The 17507-nt window shown below is 41.8% G+C and overlaps 1 protein-coding gene across 2 annotated transcripts in view; it reads right to left on the minus strand.

Annotated features, from left to right (window-relative positions):
- LOC120565179 (1-phosphatidylinositol 4,5-bisphosphate phosphodiesterase gamma-1-like) overlaps nt 1-17507 on the minus strand; it is a 52944-nt gene that overhangs the window by 4935 nt on the left and 30502 nt on the right. The window contains exons 11-30 of one of the 2 annotated variants that reach the window (XM_039810659.1): nt 16221-16306; nt 15457-15577; nt 14626-14794; nt 13183-13302; nt 12996-13103; nt 11542-11726; nt 10021-10221; nt 9812-9931; nt 8962-9145; nt 8340-8417; nt 7130-7233; nt 4937-5033; nt 4556-4622; nt 3803-3969; nt 3483-3579; nt 3159-3383; nt 1763-1908; nt 1514-1628; nt 1225-1386; nt 944-1032 (exon numbers count right to left, since the gene is read on the minus strand). In XM_039810659.1, coding sequence (XP_039666593.1) covers nt 944-1032; nt 1225-1386; nt 1514-1628; nt 1763-1908; nt 3159-3383; nt 3483-3579; nt 3803-3969; nt 4556-4622; nt 4937-5033; nt 7130-7233; nt 8340-8417; nt 8962-9145; nt 9812-9931; nt 10021-10221; nt 11542-11726; nt 12996-13103; nt 13183-13302; nt 14626-14794; nt 15457-15577; nt 16221-16306 — 2641 coding nt within the window. Of the gene's footprint in view, nt 1-943; nt 1033-1224; nt 1387-1513; nt 1629-1762; nt 1909-3158; nt 3384-3482; nt 3580-3802; nt 3970-4555; nt 4623-4936; nt 5034-7129; nt 7234-8339; nt 8418-8961; nt 9146-9811; nt 9947-10020; nt 10222-11541; nt 11727-12995; nt 13104-13182; nt 13303-14625; nt 14795-15456; nt 15578-16220; nt 16307-17507 lie in introns of both variants that reach the window. The other variant, XM_039810658.1, reaches the window with a different exon arrangement.

The following is a 17507-nucleotide window of genomic DNA, read 5'->3' on the forward strand; positions in this document are numbered from 1 at the left end:
GCAATTTTCTACTCATATTTTCTTTAAAATGAAAGTTTCTTTTGCGATATGTTGCAACCCTCTTGGTTATTGCGCCTGTTAATATCGCGATGACGATTAAAAAAAAAAAATAGATATATTGTGCAGCCCTACTACTGATAACGCCTGCATCCTGGCTAACTTTACCACTGGGGAGCACCGCTTTCCAGCAGAAGCCAGGTCGCCCCGGTGAGCTAACCACTGCTCTGTTTGAACTGTTGCTATTAGCACCGTTAGCCTCTTTCTCACTTAGCAGGAGCGCTGTATGAGCACAAATATTGATTATTATTGATACTGATCAAAGACTGGAGAACTTTTTTAAATCAATATTTGTGCTCATAAGGAGCTTATACAGCTACAGATGGAATAGAGGGAGAGGCTGGAGAAAATGGCGATCGCTAACATTGCTAATAGCAACAGAGCATTAGTTAGCTCACTCACCGGGGAAACCAGGCTTCCACCGGACAGCCGTGCTCATCAGCGGTGAAGTTAACCGTCCCGACAGCGGAACCTCTGTATGAGTAGCCGTGTAGTAAGCAGGATAAGGCAAGCCGGTCATGTTTGCGAATTCTCTCTCTCTCGTGAAGTTCTAACTCCTCCTCCCCCCACTTCTTCCCTCTCTACTTATCTTTCCAACTACCCCTTCTTCCACTTCTACCTCTTTTTAACTTTAACCCTCTCCCCACCTTTACTTCTCCCTCTCTCTCCAACTGTCTCCCCCCCCACCTCTTTCATCCCTGTCTACTTCTCTGTATCCCTTCTCGCCCCAACTTTAATCCCTCTCCTTACCTTTACTTCTCTCTAACTCCAAACGTCCCCCCCCCCCTTTTTTAACTTTACCCCTTTCCCCCAATCTTCCCTGTCTACTTCTCTCCCTCTCTTTACCTCTACTTCTCCCTCTCCTCCCCAGGACCCAGTGGTTTACCTTTGCATTGACGATCTCTAGATGGACCAGAAGTGATGCCAGTTCCATTTCTTCACTGTAGCTGTTCTTCAGAGGGATGCTCCTGTAGCCTGACAACACGTGAATAAAGCAACACATTGCAAAATACTTGTCTGTATTTAATTCTTTCTTTTTTTTTGTCACATCTGCAAAAAGAATTTACAACTCTTAACTCTCCCTCAGACCTTTTAATTATGGTTGGCTTCTTTTAAATACGTTTTGCAGAATCGTCTAAAATGAAGTAGGAGTTCTTCTGCATTCACCTGTTCGTAGCAGGCGGACGGGGTAGGTGGCCTGTGCCAGGAAGTTTGGATCACTGAACATGTCCTCCTCGTAGACAGTGAAGCGCAGAAAGGTGAAGGTGGGGTTGTGGATGTCAAACACAAACTGCTTCTGCACCCACACAGGATTCAGACCGTTATCAGCTGGGAGGTAAAAAAAAAAAATAAAGCATATATTACAGCATGAATGGAAAAAATAAAATAAAATGCATATATTACACAATGAATGGGAATCAAATCAATTAAGACGACGCGGCGGCAGCTGTCTTACCTACGACATCGGTCTTGCACTTGCAGCTGTCGTAATCCGCGCCGTAGATCTCCACCTCCACAAAGGGACAGACGATGCTGCGGCCATTTTTAGGCAGATGACGGGCCCCCAGAACCTGATCCAGAACCGTGGATGAATGTTAAAAGCAGGTACAACGCTGGAAATGTTTAGGTGTAACAAGACAAAATTAATCTCGCTACAAGTTCAATACTTGTATGTATCGTTTGTTCTCCCAGTGATCGATCGGACCTGTAACTGGATGGTGATTGGCTCCACGTGTAAGGTGTCCTTGTCGAAAGGGTCAAAGGCATCGTCCCTCATGACATCAGGCTGGGGAACGAAGCCGCTGGCGCCTCCAAGCATGAACAAGGCCTGGTTCAGCTGCATGGGTTTATCTGCACACGCACACATGTGCGCGCACACACACACACACACACACACACACACACACACACACACACACACACACACACACACACACACACACACACACACACACACACACACACACACACACACACACAGTTTTGTGTCTTACAGCTGACATCCTCAGTATTAACCCTCCTGTTGTCCTCGGGTTGAATTTGACCCATTTTGAAAAAGTTTCTATATCAGAAATTTGGGTTTCTTTCAACCAAACTATCAAAAATAAATATGAACGTGGATGGTTCCCTACAACGCTCTTCACAAGTGAAATAAATGATGAGTGCACTACTTTCATTGAATTTGGGTGTTTTATTAAATTTATAGCATTTGAAAAAAAAGAAAGAGAACGCTGAAAAAAAGTGACAAAAATGTAGGGGGGGAAAGCGCAGATAAAAACGACAAAAACATTGGAAAAAGTGACCAAAATTTTGGGGAAAGCTTCAAAAACGTCGGGAAAAAGAAGCGACAAAAGTGTTGGGAAAAAACCCAGCCTAAAACCTAAATTTTGACACAGAAAAAAAACTAAAAGTTGCATAGTAGACGGGAAGACAACACAAGGGTTAAGAGCCGGTTGCTGCAACATTTGACGGGTGTGTCCATCAGAGGACCCGAAGGCTGAACCTGGTTATCCTCCTCAAAAGAGAGTCTCACATCACTAAGACAAAACCTAATGATGCATTCAGGTGCTTATTTATACCTAGTAAAGAGTTGTTATGTTTATAACCAGGAAATAGTTCTCTCTTCCCTTGGTGGCCACTTTATTGCAGGCATTTGAAACTAGAGGCAACATGTGATGAGTTGCTTATCAGCAGATACACATTTTAATATAACACTCTAATTAAATCTTTACTTACTAGTAGAAAAAGTCCATTTGACAATAAGTTGGTGCTACTATAGTACTTTTTATTGCAACTGTTACAACTAATTACAAAATCTAATATTACAACCTACACAAAGAAGCTGATTAAATTGCAAGTGAGGCCAAATTTCTTGATCAATTTCATTTATTTTTTCTTTCAGCTTTATGAATTTGTATCTACGATGAGGAAAATAAAGTAGCTGCTGAATCAATTTATCTGTGCGTCTCTGTGAAAGCCTCTACGCTCTTTATCTTTGATTGTTTATCTTTATGTGTAGAGAAATGTCTCTGGTAAATGCTCTGGGTACTTCTCTTGTTTGCTTTGACACTGTGTAAATACTTGTACATCTGCCCACTGACCTGGGGTCTGGAAATTGAGTGCGACCAGCTGGGAGCCACAGAGCCACATGGGCAGCGGGTCGTAGTTGGACGAGTCCAGCCTCTGTCCCCGGGGATAAACTCTGGAAAGCTGACGGCGGTTGTACTGCAGGAAGCGTTTCCCTCGGCTGCGGGTTGCAAACTTCTCGGCCTTTGTCTCTGGGAAGGAGGACATGTCCCGGTAACATGCCCTCTCTGTCCCGATCTCTGGAAGCAGCAGCAAATCAAAAAAAAATTATCACAGAAACTTAAAAAAATAAATAAATAGTGAAGCAAGAGATGAAGAGAGAGCAGTTGGATCCTTACTGTCCTCGTTGAAGGGGACAGGTCTGCAGTAGACCACGAGCTCGGACAGCTCCACCGCGATCTTCTTCCTCCTCTCCATTTGCTTCTCCTCCTGCATCTGTTACCATGGAGATAAGACAACCATACTGTTCAGCCAATACAATAGAAAAAAAATCCCTTTCAAATATTGGTTACTTTTGAGACCGCAGCAATGCGGCCACAAAATTCAGTTTCAAATGATTAGTCTTTACATTATGTCTTAACATTTTATAAATTGAAGTTTAAAAAGTCAGATTGTTCATTCGCCAAGGTTTAGTTTGCGTCGCTTTGGTCATACTGACCCGTGCGTCGGCGTTCTGTGCGGCCTCTCTGATCTTGGCAACCCAGCTGGTTACGTCCTCCAGACTGTCGGCTGCAACGTCCAGAGTCTGAACCGGGTGAGACGACAGCTGCTGGGAGTGGATGGTGAACACATAGGGACGAGAATTCTTCCCGTCCTTATGCACCACTGAAGAAAGATGGAGGAAGAGATCACGTGTCAGTTTTGTGTGAGAAGGCAGTTTGAGGGCTACAAGGGCTAATAGGTAATACAGCACTGTTTTAATCTACCAATAGATCTATTACAACACAGGAAAATCAAAACGCATGAATCCGTGTTAACTTAGAATTTTCAATAAACATGTTTGAAAAAAATACATGTCCCAACTAGTGGAATTTGTAACCTTTTGTATAACTACAATCAATTAGTGGGAGGGAAAAAAATGTAAATGCCAATAGTCTCTTGAGCGTGAAATGTATCAGCGTGTACGATTATGTGTTCAAGATGTTGGGTGGTTGGTTTAGGAACGGATCAATTACATGGGAAACTGCAGTGACTGGTGGCGGCTAAATGTGAAAGAATATGTAGACAGTTTAAAGTGAAAATATTGTGTAGTTTATACCAAAATGCAGATCAATAAATGTGTTGAATTTTGCTAGATTGTGAGACAATTGCAAGGGAATTTGAAGGAGAATGTTTCGACATGATGTGTAGTTTTTGGTAGGGTTTTCTGGGTTAAATTGAAATTGGCAAGTCACACTAAAAAAAAACTCACCGACATGGCAGGTGGGTACATCAATGAAGCCCTTAAGGAATGTTCCAAGAGGACTGTTCTCTGTAGACTGAGACGACACAACAATACGAAATAAAAGATTGATTATGATTGGAAGTTGATCATTTGAATGAATGAAATCTTTATTTTGAACGATTAAAAGAAGGGATAGGTAGAAGCCCTGTAGGCTCATCGGGTCCTACCACCAGTGTTAACCACATCTACATCACAGTTTACAGACAAGATCAATCAAACAGACCATTTTAAACAATACAAAAATACTACTCCAATTTACGTCCTACTTTATCAAGATATTAAGATAAGGAAGAACAAACAGAACAACATTTGACATCGTTAAAGCTCCATGTAAGAATGCAAACTGACCGCTTCGTCCAGCTCTGTGGTGGGAGAACTGTGAACCTCGTCCACATAGTTTGCAGGAAACCACAGCTGTTTCTTCCCTCCGTAGTCACCTCGCCACCTAAAGACAAACACACAGGTCCATGACCAGCTGCTGTAGAGCTCAACAGTGACTGCGCACTTTTTTAACAGCTCTGGTTCCGGAAGTGTTTTTTTTCCGTCCAACTTCTCTGTTGACGTTTCATTAAAGGTTTATAAAAAGAGTTTAAAGTCTGGAACCAAGCCAACCAGCTCCTAGACGAATCTTGACCATAAAACATTTGATTCAGCGCAAAATAACATTTTGAAAATGGCAAAGGTACAAGATCATCATAGACTTCAATGGTAGCAGCTCGCTTTAGCCATTCGCGGGTGCGGTGAACATTTCAATGGTAACAGTACAGAGTTCCACCAATCAGAGATGTCGCTGTTACGCTTAGGATTGTGGGTAGTGTTGTACTTCTTCAAAAGATCGCGAATAAAACATGTTCTTAAAGTTGATTTCATGACGTTTAGCTTCTTACAGGAGCAGACACTTTTGTTTCACAGCCTCGGAGCTCGTGGTCAGTCTACTTGGATGGTTTAGACCAGGGTTTCTGCAGGTTTTACCAGGTCAAATTTAAGACTTTTTAAAACCCTTTAAGACCTTTATGAATGAAATTGAAGACCTATATCACGACAGTAAAGTACAACGAAATGCAGAGTCCAAGTCCTTGCAAAGTAAATAAATGTATTCTATAATATTATGTTCATATACAGAAGAAAGAAAGAACTACAACGCCACAGAATAAAAAAAAAAAAAGTATTTCAATGAGCATTAGAGGCAGCGTTGCATGGACGTAGGAAAATGTAAGACCTGGTTAAAATGATTTAAGACCTAGAACACAATTCTTTTTAAGACTTCTTAAAGGAACACGCCAACTTATTGGGAATTTAGCTTATTCACCGTAACCCCCAGAGTTAGACAAGTCGATACATACCTTATGCATGCGCATAAGGCCTCTGACCGGCTCCAGCAATAGCCGCCCTGCACAGATCCTGCAGGTAACTGGTTCCAACTAGCCTACTACTCCCATTGTGACAAAAGTACAAAATAACGCCAACATGTTCCTGTTTACATGTTGTGATTTGTAGAGTCACAGCATGTACAAAAACAACGTAACATGAGACACGCCGTCTTCTATCCGTAAACAAACCGGGAACTATATTCTCAGACAGGCTTGCTTGCGCAGCATATCACTCACGCAAGTACTATATTCTTCCGCCTTTAGAATATAGTTCCGCGTTCGCTTACTCAGAAGATGGCTGTGTCTCATGTTATGTTGTTTTTTGTACACGCTGTGACTCTACAAATCACAACATGTAAATAGGAACATGTTGGCGTTATTTTGTCACTTATTCGGAGCAGTAGGATTATTAGAACCATTCACCTGCCTGTTCTGTTATGGGCTGATGCCGCTGGAGCTGTCAGACAGCACTACAGCACGCAGGGAGATAAGAAGGGTATGTATCGACTTGTCTTACTCTGGGGGTTACGATGAATAAGCTAAAGTCCCAATAAGTCGGCGTGTTCCTTTAAGGCCTAAAATTTTGATTTTTCAGTGTTAGACTTTTTAACTCTTGTGTTGTCTTCCCGTCGACCATTCAACTTTTTGTTTTTCTGAGCCAAAATTTTAAATTAACTTTTTTTATTTTTTGTTCGATTTTTTTGTGCAAGTTTTTGGTCACTTTTTCCAACGTGTATGTCACTTTTTTTCCAACTTAAAAAAAACAACAAAAAAACCCGATTTTGTTCATTGTTTTTCTTCCTGCATTTTTAAAGCTTTTTCTGACATTTTGGTCACTTTTTCTTTTTTTTCTCCAAATGCTATAAAATTGAATATAACACCCAAATTCAATGAAAGTACTGAACGGATTTATTTTGCTTGTGAAGAACGGAACCATTCACGTTATTTTCTTTTGACAATTAGGTTGAAAGAAACCCACATATTTTGAAAATGGGTCAAATTTGCCCGAAGGACAACAGGAGGGTTAAGACCCCGCAGAAACCCTGGTTTAGACAGATGATAATCAAAATCCTTATGGAGAAAATGAACGGGATATTCACTTCCGGAACCACCCTGTTGAGCTCTATAGATGTCATCAGACGCACAGGAAGTCACACGGAGATTCACTCACCAGCCGCCCTCCTGCTTATCTACGTTGAGGATGAGCGCCTGTTTGGGGAAACAGAGCTCGTCTTCCCTCTGAGCTCGATAGTCGTACAGAGCTTTGACAGTACACTGAAACACACAGCAGCAAGGGATACACCATCAGACAGAGCTTAAACAGTACACTGAAACACACAGCAGCAAGGGATACACCATCAGACAGAGCTTAAACAGTACACTGAAACACACAGTAGCAAGGGATTAGGGCTGCACCATATGAGGAAAATATGCGATATGCGCTAACGTTCTTGAATATCGCGTTAACGGGATAACTTGCGATAAATAAACAGAAATTAAAGTGTACTCGGTTCAGCATTTCTGCAGCTTTGAGTATTCTGCTGAAGTACAACAAAGTGCTCGTTGAATTTAAAACAAATAAAAAGGAAATCATCATCTTTTGTTGAACAAATTGAACATGGAATTGAATATAAAAGCCAGCACTAAAAAAAAACAATGACAGGTACATTTTAAAATGCTGTTTTCTATTAGATATTTTCATTCAGCTGACACAAAAAAAAATCTCGGAGCGTCTTTTGCAATGTGTTTAATGCGGCAGATATTGCGATGACGATAAAAAAACCTGTATATTGTGCAGCCCTACAAGGGATACACCATCAGTCTGTCGGCCACAGTGAACATTTAGATACAACCACTAAGGGGTGCCAAAGTCAAAAAGACTTAAATCATAAATGTTGTTTCCATTTACACCCTCAAAAACATCTCTTTCCTCTAATATTTCTTTCATTATTGATTCCCCCCCCCCCCCAAATCTTCCTCTTTAACTAATCAAAGTCTGAAAATCACTCACACTGGAGACACTGGAGTTTCATCCAACAGTGAAACTGAACTCCTCTTCAGTATCAGTCATTTTACTGTCTACACTTTCAATGATTACACTGCACCTCCAATATTTCTGCTTTTACAGTAGAAAGTTGAATGCAAATATGAACCAGCTTGTACTTGTTGTACTGCTATGGGTTGTGTACCTCTTTTGCTGCTGATGATTATCAAGAAAAGTATATCCATAGAAGCTTTACGGGTATTCAAATCTGCTAATCATTTCCTAAATGATATGATGATTGAATAATAATAATAATAATAATAATAATAATAATAATAATAATAATAATAACACACAGATTGAACTGAAGGTCTGCAGTACAAACAGTCTCACTTACCCGAGCGGAGGGCATCTTATTGGCCTCCACGTAGAAGTGAGGCGTGCGGACCTCATACAGCGCCCCGTAGTCAAGCTCCTGACAAACAAACAACAAATAATAATGGTTCCTCCTGGAGAGTGATGCTGCTGTCGGATCTGATGTTGAAATGTTTCTGAATACATGGAGGAAGTGTTTACGACGGCAATCTTGAACAGTAGCGGTTCTAGACCGTTTCAAATATACCAAGCGTTACATCCCACCAACCCTCCTTACAGTAGGTTTGGTTCTACAAAAGACTAACGATACATGTAACAATACACACAAGAATACTTGTAGGAGCCACATATTGTATGTTGTTTATGGTCTCATTTATATTATTTATTGATTATTCTAAGAATTCTAAGTAATGACAACAAAACTGTCGGTACGTCCACGTTGTAAGTCTTCCGTGATCACGCACGAGCGCCCTAAACTCAGATTTCAAGTCAAGTTAGACTTTAATATTGTACAAAAATGAATGGAAACCATTGGCTGCTTTGTGAAACAGACAGCAGTAATGTAAACTTGTAACATGTGATTGGTGAGCCGTGTGTGTGTGTGTGTGTGCGTGTGTGTGTGTGTGTGTGTGTGTGTGATTCACCGTGGTGCCCATGCGGTCCAGAGTGTCCTCGTTGATTGGGTAGCGGAGCCTCATCTTGCGGTACAGAGGTTGCTTCTCGTAGTAGCTGACGAGATCGACGAGACTCTCAAACTCGGCCGAGCTGCCCAACATGAAGAGACGGCCCTCCTGCTGGATACGACAGTGTTTGATCTTCCCCTCCGCCCTGCAGACGGATGATGGGCGCAGGAAGAAAATTAGCCACAAAAACAAAGAGACATAATGGAGTTTTTGGTGTTTCTTAAAGAGCCCCTGTTAAGCTTTTTGGGATTTCCCCTATACTTAAGTGTGTTATATGAATGTTTGTGTATGCAATAGATGTGTAAAGTAAAATAAAAAAAACACACATTTCGCTCCAAATAAGGCTTTCTCTCCCACAGACAGCATTTTTTTCTTTCCTGTTTGACTGCAGATGAAAATGAGCCTGGCTAAATCTGGCACATTTGCGTTGGACCCATAGACTGTTATACAGTCTATGGTTGGACCTTGTACTCATGTTGATTAATGTGCGTTGTCCCTTTTAAATAAAGAAATAAATAAAAAAATCCTTAGTTAGTGATGTCACTGATTGAGAAAGCCAGCCCAGTTTTTCATATGTGCTGTCTGAGCAAGCACAGCCCGCCCAGGGGCTTGTTTGAATTTGGTTGACCAATCACAACAGAGTGCACCAGCTAACCAATCAGAGAAGACTGGTTCAGAGAGAGCGTTTCAGGTGGAGATATGAAAAGGATAATGTATTGTAAACCTGTACAAATATGATACTGAAAAGGAGTACAATAGGGGGCTCTTTAAATGAACTGATGAGTTTATGTTGTTGTCGTTTTTTTTCTACCTGAAGGAGATGGCGTAGGAGTTGTGTTCGCTGCGTTTTCGCACCAAGAAAGCTCCGTCTCGGGGGACGCGCATCAGCATGTGTTCAGCCTGAACACGGGACAGACTGGAGTGGTACCACCTGGAGAACACAAAGCTATTCTATTCAGTCATGGATTAACTGTTTTCCCCTTTACTTTCACGCAAATCAAAAGCGAGAGCCGGACTCACTCTCGGCTCTCGTGTGCGTTGGGCTGAGGCACGGGGCTGCCCAGCCTCATCTCAAACTCGTTGCAGCGCAGCGGCGTGTCTCGGTAGTGGCAGATGAGGCGGTAGAGGCTGTCGAACACCAGGTTGTCGGTCAGGTAGAAGCGCGTGGAGCCGGACTCCTGGCGTGAATGGATCCTGCAGTGCTGGACTCGACCGGAGCGCCTGGAAGAGGAGGAGGAGTTAGTACGTTGATTTCTAGTGATCGGTCATAATAATAATAATAATAATAAGATAAGATACAACTTTATTGTCTGTTCACACAGAATCTTTTCTTGCATCGGTCTGACCTAACAATCAACAGATTAAGAACATTAAAAAACATCTGTATGGTCACCCAACAAACATCTGACGCACCTTTCCCACACACACACACACACACACACACACACACACACACACACACACACACACACACACACACACACACACACACACACACACACACACACACACACACACACACACACACACACTCCAAACGTGTAACATTATTTGTCATGATTGCAGTCCCCCAATGATACACGGATCACATGTTTGTGTGGGGTGGTAGTATGGTTTTATAATATTGTAAAAATAATAATCTGGCAGGCTGGACACATGTCCTAATTCAAACTTTCAATACTTGCCAAAATGTCACCCAAACTGCTATACAAAAGGAAAAAGCACCTTTACAAATAAATTATCTCTAACTCTCTTATTGGTTCCGAAGCTTTCAGTCACACCTTGTGGCCATCCTCACCCTTCGACTTTAGGGGCCACAAGATGTGACTGAAAGCTTCAGAAACGGGAAAGTAAATCAAAATGCTGAGAAGATTTTTCTTTTTTTCATTATTCCTAATTATATTTAGTTATTGATTCATTGTTAACATAATTTGCCACACAAGGAGTAGATGTATTGGATGACCTGTGGTGCATTTGATCCCTTTTTATTTTGAAATTTACAATCTTGGCAAATATTTGATTTTTAAAGATTATTTTTTGGCCTGTAATGGATAGGACAGCTGTCGATAGGATAGGGGAGAAGAAGGAGGGGGAAGACATGTAGCAAAGGGCCGCAGGTTGGAATCCAATCCGGGCCACGGTAAGGACAGAGCCTTAGTACATGGGGCCATGCTCAACCAGGTGAGCTACCAGGGCGCCCCAAATATTTCATTTTTAAGTGGCTTCCTAATACAATTAAATAATCTTTCCAATGCAATAAATAAAAAAGGGAAATCTTTCCAATTCAGATTTTGTGACAAATTATCAATCTCTCATTTTATCCTTATTTTTTCTATTTATTTCATGTTCAATTCACTTCAGATGAACTAAATTTGAACAAATGCTGACATTGTTTCTCCCAACTCTCCCCAATAACTTTATAAATGTGTTTCTACATTCCCTTTAACTCTGCTTAAATTCTAAATTTTAAATCTATTTTCTCTTCTCCACTGAAAGCTGATGGTTATCACTTGAAGAGCCGTCCCGTTAAGTGTTACCAACCAGAACGAGAGGGTGTAGTCCCCGACAAACGTCTCACTCTCCCGGACCAGGAAGGTGCCGTCTTTGGCCCCGCCCTCGCAGTACTCCTGCAGGAGCTTCTCGGCCACCTGTCGACCGTCGCGGCCTCCGCCCAGCTTCCCGTGGAACCAGCGCTCCGCACAGTGCTGCTCGTTGTTGTTACACTCCTGACCAAGAACAGGAAAGAAGGAGTGAGCATTGTCTACCTGACTAATACTTTTTCAGATTAGATTATATTGACTTTACTGATCCCCAACTGGGAAATGTCAGTGCTCCAGCAGCAAATATAAGACACACAGCACACATACAAAAGAAATATTAAATAGGATAGAATACAAGAACTATTCCAAAAATATACACAGGAAAGCATGTACAAACGTATATACAAGTGGCTTTTTCTCGATTTGATTCTTTTGATTTGATTTGATTTATTTAATTGTAAGAGAGTGCCTTACACATGATAAAAGGACATCAAATACAATCGAGGATAAAAACACAATAAAGTCCAAGACTTATTGCCATTGTGGTCCTCAACTTATTTCCATTGTGGTCCTTTGAAGATACATTGTATTGCAGTTTTTAATTATTGCTAGTACTGATTATTGCGTTTTTCTTTTCCTTCTTTAATGAAAACAAAAGTTGAGTAATACACTTCTAGAGACCACATATCATAGGAAATTTCTAAAAACTAATAGTTTTTTTTGTTTTTGTTTTAAAGTAGTTTTTTGGGGGGCATTTTAGGCCTTTATTCGATAGGACAGCTGAAGACATGAAAGGGGAGAGAGAGAGGGGTAATGACATGCAGCAAAGGGCCACAGGTCGGAGTCGAACCAACGGCCGCTGCGTCGAGGAGTAAACCTCTATATATGGGCACGCGCTCTACCTACCCAGGCGCCCAAAACTAACTGTTTTCTAAGAAGTCTGATATATGTCAGTCTGACATTTATTTCATTCGTAAAGGAGAACATAACATGGATTTTCTGCATTCGGTCTGTTTTGCTGGAAACGGATGTGATGTATTCGCCGTCAGAGGTACCATACAAACAGAAAATATTTAGGTGAATCATTGGTAAAAAATGAATTAAATACAAATATCAATTTTGGGGCAAAGAATCGATTGAAAAAATTGTCCAAAAAAAAAATCAATACATTTGATTTCCAATTCCCCCCCCCCCACCCCTATTACATAGTGTTTATAAAGATATAAGTAAACCTATGTTTGTGCAAGTTGCTCTATAGTGCAGTATTGTGATGTACAGTATGTGAGTCTTATCTAACACTAAGTGCAGTTTTATTGCATGTGGTAGGAATGATTTCTTGTAGCGGTCAATGCAAAGCTGTTGGAGCCATTTGGAGAAACTGCTCCGCTGTTGGACTAGTGTGTGTGTGTGTGTGTGTGTGTGTGTGTGTGTGTGTGCTCATTTATTTATAATCACCTCTTTTCCTTCCTCGTCCTCCTCTTCTTCAGCTGTCTGGTAGTGAGAGGTCTCCTCCGAGTAGTAAATCTTATTACTGGTCAGGACAAAATAGTGTGGAGTCCACGTCTGTGAATCAGAAACACGTCAGTAACACACACACACACACTACACGGACTGTATATTTGATGTATAAGAACTCACGCACGTGGTCGATGGGGTCTTCCAGGTAAAGGATGCCGTTCTTCAGAGAGTTGCTGATGTCGTTTTCAGAGTAGCTGGCTGAAGTCACCTCTTCATAAAGTGTGCCTTCCACCAGTTTCTTGTGCTGTGACACAGTGAAGAAATGTTTCAAGACACACTGTTCAATGTGGGAGTGCGTTACTGCATGCCTGCACCGTGTCGGAACTTCTGACCAACTTTCTGTCATGCAACATTTTTTTTTATGGAGGTCAGACATCATGCTCGAGGGGGCGTCCTCTAGCTCACCCAGTAAAGTGTGCCCAGCCGTCCAATCACAGTGGAGGAGGGGTGGGACAAATAACAACACAAAGACCAACCGTCATGTACAAGTGCTGAACAGCAACAAGGTAGAGTAGGAGAAATGAATACTGCTGGACCGTATATATCTTTCCCATCTATCTGCGTGCTTCAGCCTTCCCTTCATTCAGAACAAGTACTCTAACCCTAACCCTAACGGTGCCGACTCATAAGCCCCAAAGCGCTCTAGCTCTTCCAGCTTAGTGTTCTCAGAAGAGCGCCTGGCTTTTTCAGCTGGGACAAAATGCTTTGGTTGCGCGATAGTCACATCGCAGGACGTTGCGATGTTGCCGCATATAACTTTTTTGCTGCTTGATAGAAAAGTAAACTTTCACCGATCTCCTTTTACATGATTGTTAACGGGCGACCCTCACCCATTAAGACATGGAAGCCACGGGCAACTTGTGTATGTGTATATCCGACGGGGTTTGTTGTTATGGGAAGTGAGGCTCTCCCGTGTGTAGAAAAGTACCGCGGCAGCTGCTGCTGACACAGTGATGCACATGCTTTTCCATGGGCAGTGAAGCTACAGTAGTCAGTGTTTTATGTTGGCTGCAAGGACAAAATAACTCACCTGATTAATGCAACGTTATCACGACGTCTCCCGGCCATTTATGACTGCAGAAAGCTGCTACCAGCCAGGCTAAAGCTAATATAGTTAGCCTAAAGAAACAAGGCGTCTGTCCCAACTAACGTTACAGTTTGGAGCCACGATGCTGGAAACTAACACTAACCTCTTGCCACCAACCCATCTTGTAAAAATTTTTCTTTTTTCATATCGAAATATATATCTCATGAAAAAAAAATATCGCAATGTCAGTTTTTTCCCCAATATCGTGCAGGCCTGCAGGCAACCTTGTGAAATTAAAACCAGCGACTGTCCGACCAATGAGAATTTGAGCGTACAAGAGGAAATCAACCGACCAACTGACCTGGAGACCACAGCCCTACCTGAAACCTACGCTGAGTCTTCACCTCCTCTCACAATCCCTTTCTGTAGCTCTGTGAGAGTCTGTTGCCCTATTATGACATGTTCAGTTTCACACTGCTGACTTTGAAAGATGCTGTGTCTGATATGGTTTGCTACGTAGGTGTGTGATTGTCTGTGTACCTTGATGAGGATCTTCCTGCGGAGCTGGTAGGGCGAGGGAAGCTCCTCGGCGCTGTTATCGACAGGCTTGGTGAGCAGCAGATCTCCAAACACCTTCTTAAAGTGCGTGGCCATGTTCCTCTGCTGGACCACGCTGCAGTGGTCCTCGATGGACAAGATCACAGGATACCTGCACAGGCACAACAGCAGGTGGGTGAGTCTCTTCACCCTGGTGTTGGTGGTTAGATGTCAGAAACTAACCAGGCAACATAAATACCAGGGGTGGGAAAAAAACAATTCGGAAATTGTATGTATTGTAATTTTTTTGCGATGACTTTAAACCTACAATATTTTTTATAAAATTTTTATCAATGATTCACCTAAATATTTTCGGTTTATACGGTACATCCGTTTCCAGCTAAACTGAGCAAAAGCAGAAAATGCAGAAAAATCCATCTTATGTTCTTCTTTACAAATGAAATAAATGGCACACTGACTTAGAAAACAATTAGTTTTTTGAAATGTCTCGTGATATATTGTCTCTAGAAGTGTATACTTATAATTTTTGTTTTTGTTAAAGAAGGAAAAGAAAATCGCAATACTCAATTCTATCGGATTGCAATACTTCAATCACTTCAATCACAATCAATAAAAATCGAAATCCAATCGGCACCCATGTATCGTGGAAGAATCAAATCGGGACAAAAGCATATCGCCCCAGCCCTAATGAATACCAATACATTGTTTGCTTTGATAAAGTTGGGACAGCACTGGCATCGTCACCCAGGCCGGGGTGACCTGACGAACCGAGTTAACATATCTCAACACGATGAAAACCAGCTCCAAACTTACTCCGATGTGACGAAGGCGTGCTCTTTGATGGTGTGCAGCACATCCAGGAATTTGATCTTGGAGGTTAATGTGTGGCCGTGGTAGATGATGGGCAGGTCGTCAGGTCCGTCCCAGCAGTCCACTGAGATCACAAAAACACACATTTAGTTACAAACCTCAACTGAATGTTCAGGCTTTTAGCTGTGTGACCCTGACAGAAAGACTGGACCAGAAATCTGAGCACAAAATAAGACAACAAAAGTATCTAAGGGAGGGTTGCAGACATTTGATTAAATGAGCAGCTAAATATCCTCAGCTCCACAGTAACAGTGGGCCATATGGAGGAAGTCATATTTCACAATATTTTTCATCAAATACAGTACCAGTCAGAAGTTTGGACACGCTTCCTATTGAAGTGAATGGTTAAATGTCAGAAACTTACCAGGCAACATCAATACTAGGGGAGCCTACGCTTGTATCATGTGGAGGCAGCGACAGTGTTGTTGTCATTACTTAGAATTCCTCATCGGGGAGACAGAAACTACGCACTATAGCTTTAACACAACAGGCCCTATCTTGCACCTGGGGCAGCGCAAAGCCCGACGCAAACGTCTTGTGTCTTATCAGGATATTACGAATTCCAAAATGTAAGACAATAGCTAGCCTCATAACTCGATGTCGATATAGTATCGATGTATTGCCCGGCCCCTAGGCCCAGTGGATTTCTGATAAAAGCCAACACTTCATTTTCTTGTGAGTTAGAATCAAATGTTGGAGAATCTTACGTTCAATGCAGCGACAGCCCATCCGGAGGCAGCGGGCGTAGGCTTCTAGAGATGATTCACTGGAAAACTGGTCACCTGTCAGGTAGCTGGGAGAACAACAACATGGAAACAAGTTCAGAAGAGCAGTGGTGCTTTAATAATGTCATTCGAGGAGATTTGCTGTCTCACTGTGAGTTAGATGTTCCGTTTCATTTTCAGTTTTTTGCATTCAAACTAATGTTAGTTTCCAATATTGATTAATACAGTCAGTTATTTCCTCTTTAATCATTTGAGTCAGAAAAATGCTTGACACCAACGACTGAATCAACTGGTGTTGAATTTTCTTATTGTTCAGTCAAATGTTTCAGCATTTCACTCAATATAAACGTGACGTGTTTGGTTTACAGACCAAACAGGGGAAACGGGTAGTCGTTTTCAAAAGAAAAAAAACTTGGTAAACTAAAAAAATTAATTATTTTATTTTGCAGTTAGCATTAATTCAGTCATATCATTCGAGAAGAGTTAGCTGGGCATTAGTTCTGAGTTGAGAAAGTATACAAAGCTGCTACGTGCAGCTAACTGCTAATCAAACCGTGCGTCATTTCTATTTCTAGACATGTTAAACACACATACGCAACACGTGATTAAGACAGATTTGGAGATGTTGGGGAGCATCACTTAGGCTTCCACTTTCTGTGCTACATTAGGCTAGGCTGAGCTATATGTTAATATTGGACACACAGAAGAAAATGATCTTTTCATATGACTCTTAAAGCCCAGTTCACACCAAAGATGCGCGACGAGACGAAACGTTTTCAGCGGCCTGAACCGGCCCGTCTCCGCTTGACTCAAACCAGCTGATGGTTTAGCTGCGACTCAGTTGTTCAAGTCACAGAGGCTGGTTTTAGAACGTAACGGACGTCACCTGTTTCAACAGCCAATAGCAAATTCATTTTGTAAAGTCGGCTACAAACTATAGAAAATAAAAACGTAGAATGTAACCTAACCCTAACCCGTATGGTCGAGCGAGCTAGAGAATGACTAAAAAGAGGGAGCGCCCAGCACAAAGCCGTGAATCAGGTTCATCACTAGAAATGGAACTTTGGCAAGCAGCTCACTATCACTGACGTTTATCCACATTCATATTTAGACGCAAGAAATTACATATTTAGCCACAAAAAGCCTGGAAGTCAGAAGTACAAAAGTCGTTCCATTGGGGATGATACACTGTCTCGTCGCATTGGTGTGAACTGGCAGGTTTTAGAACGCTGCAGACCGGTGCGTTGCAAGTATTTGCAAGTAGTTGCA

This window comes from Perca fluviatilis, chromosome 9, assembly GCF_010015445.1.
Source record: "Perca fluviatilis chromosome 9, GENO_Pfluv_1.0, whole genome shotgun sequence".
Classification (NCBI taxonomy): domain Eukaryota; kingdom Metazoa; phylum Chordata; class Actinopteri; order Perciformes; family Percidae; genus Perca; species Perca fluviatilis.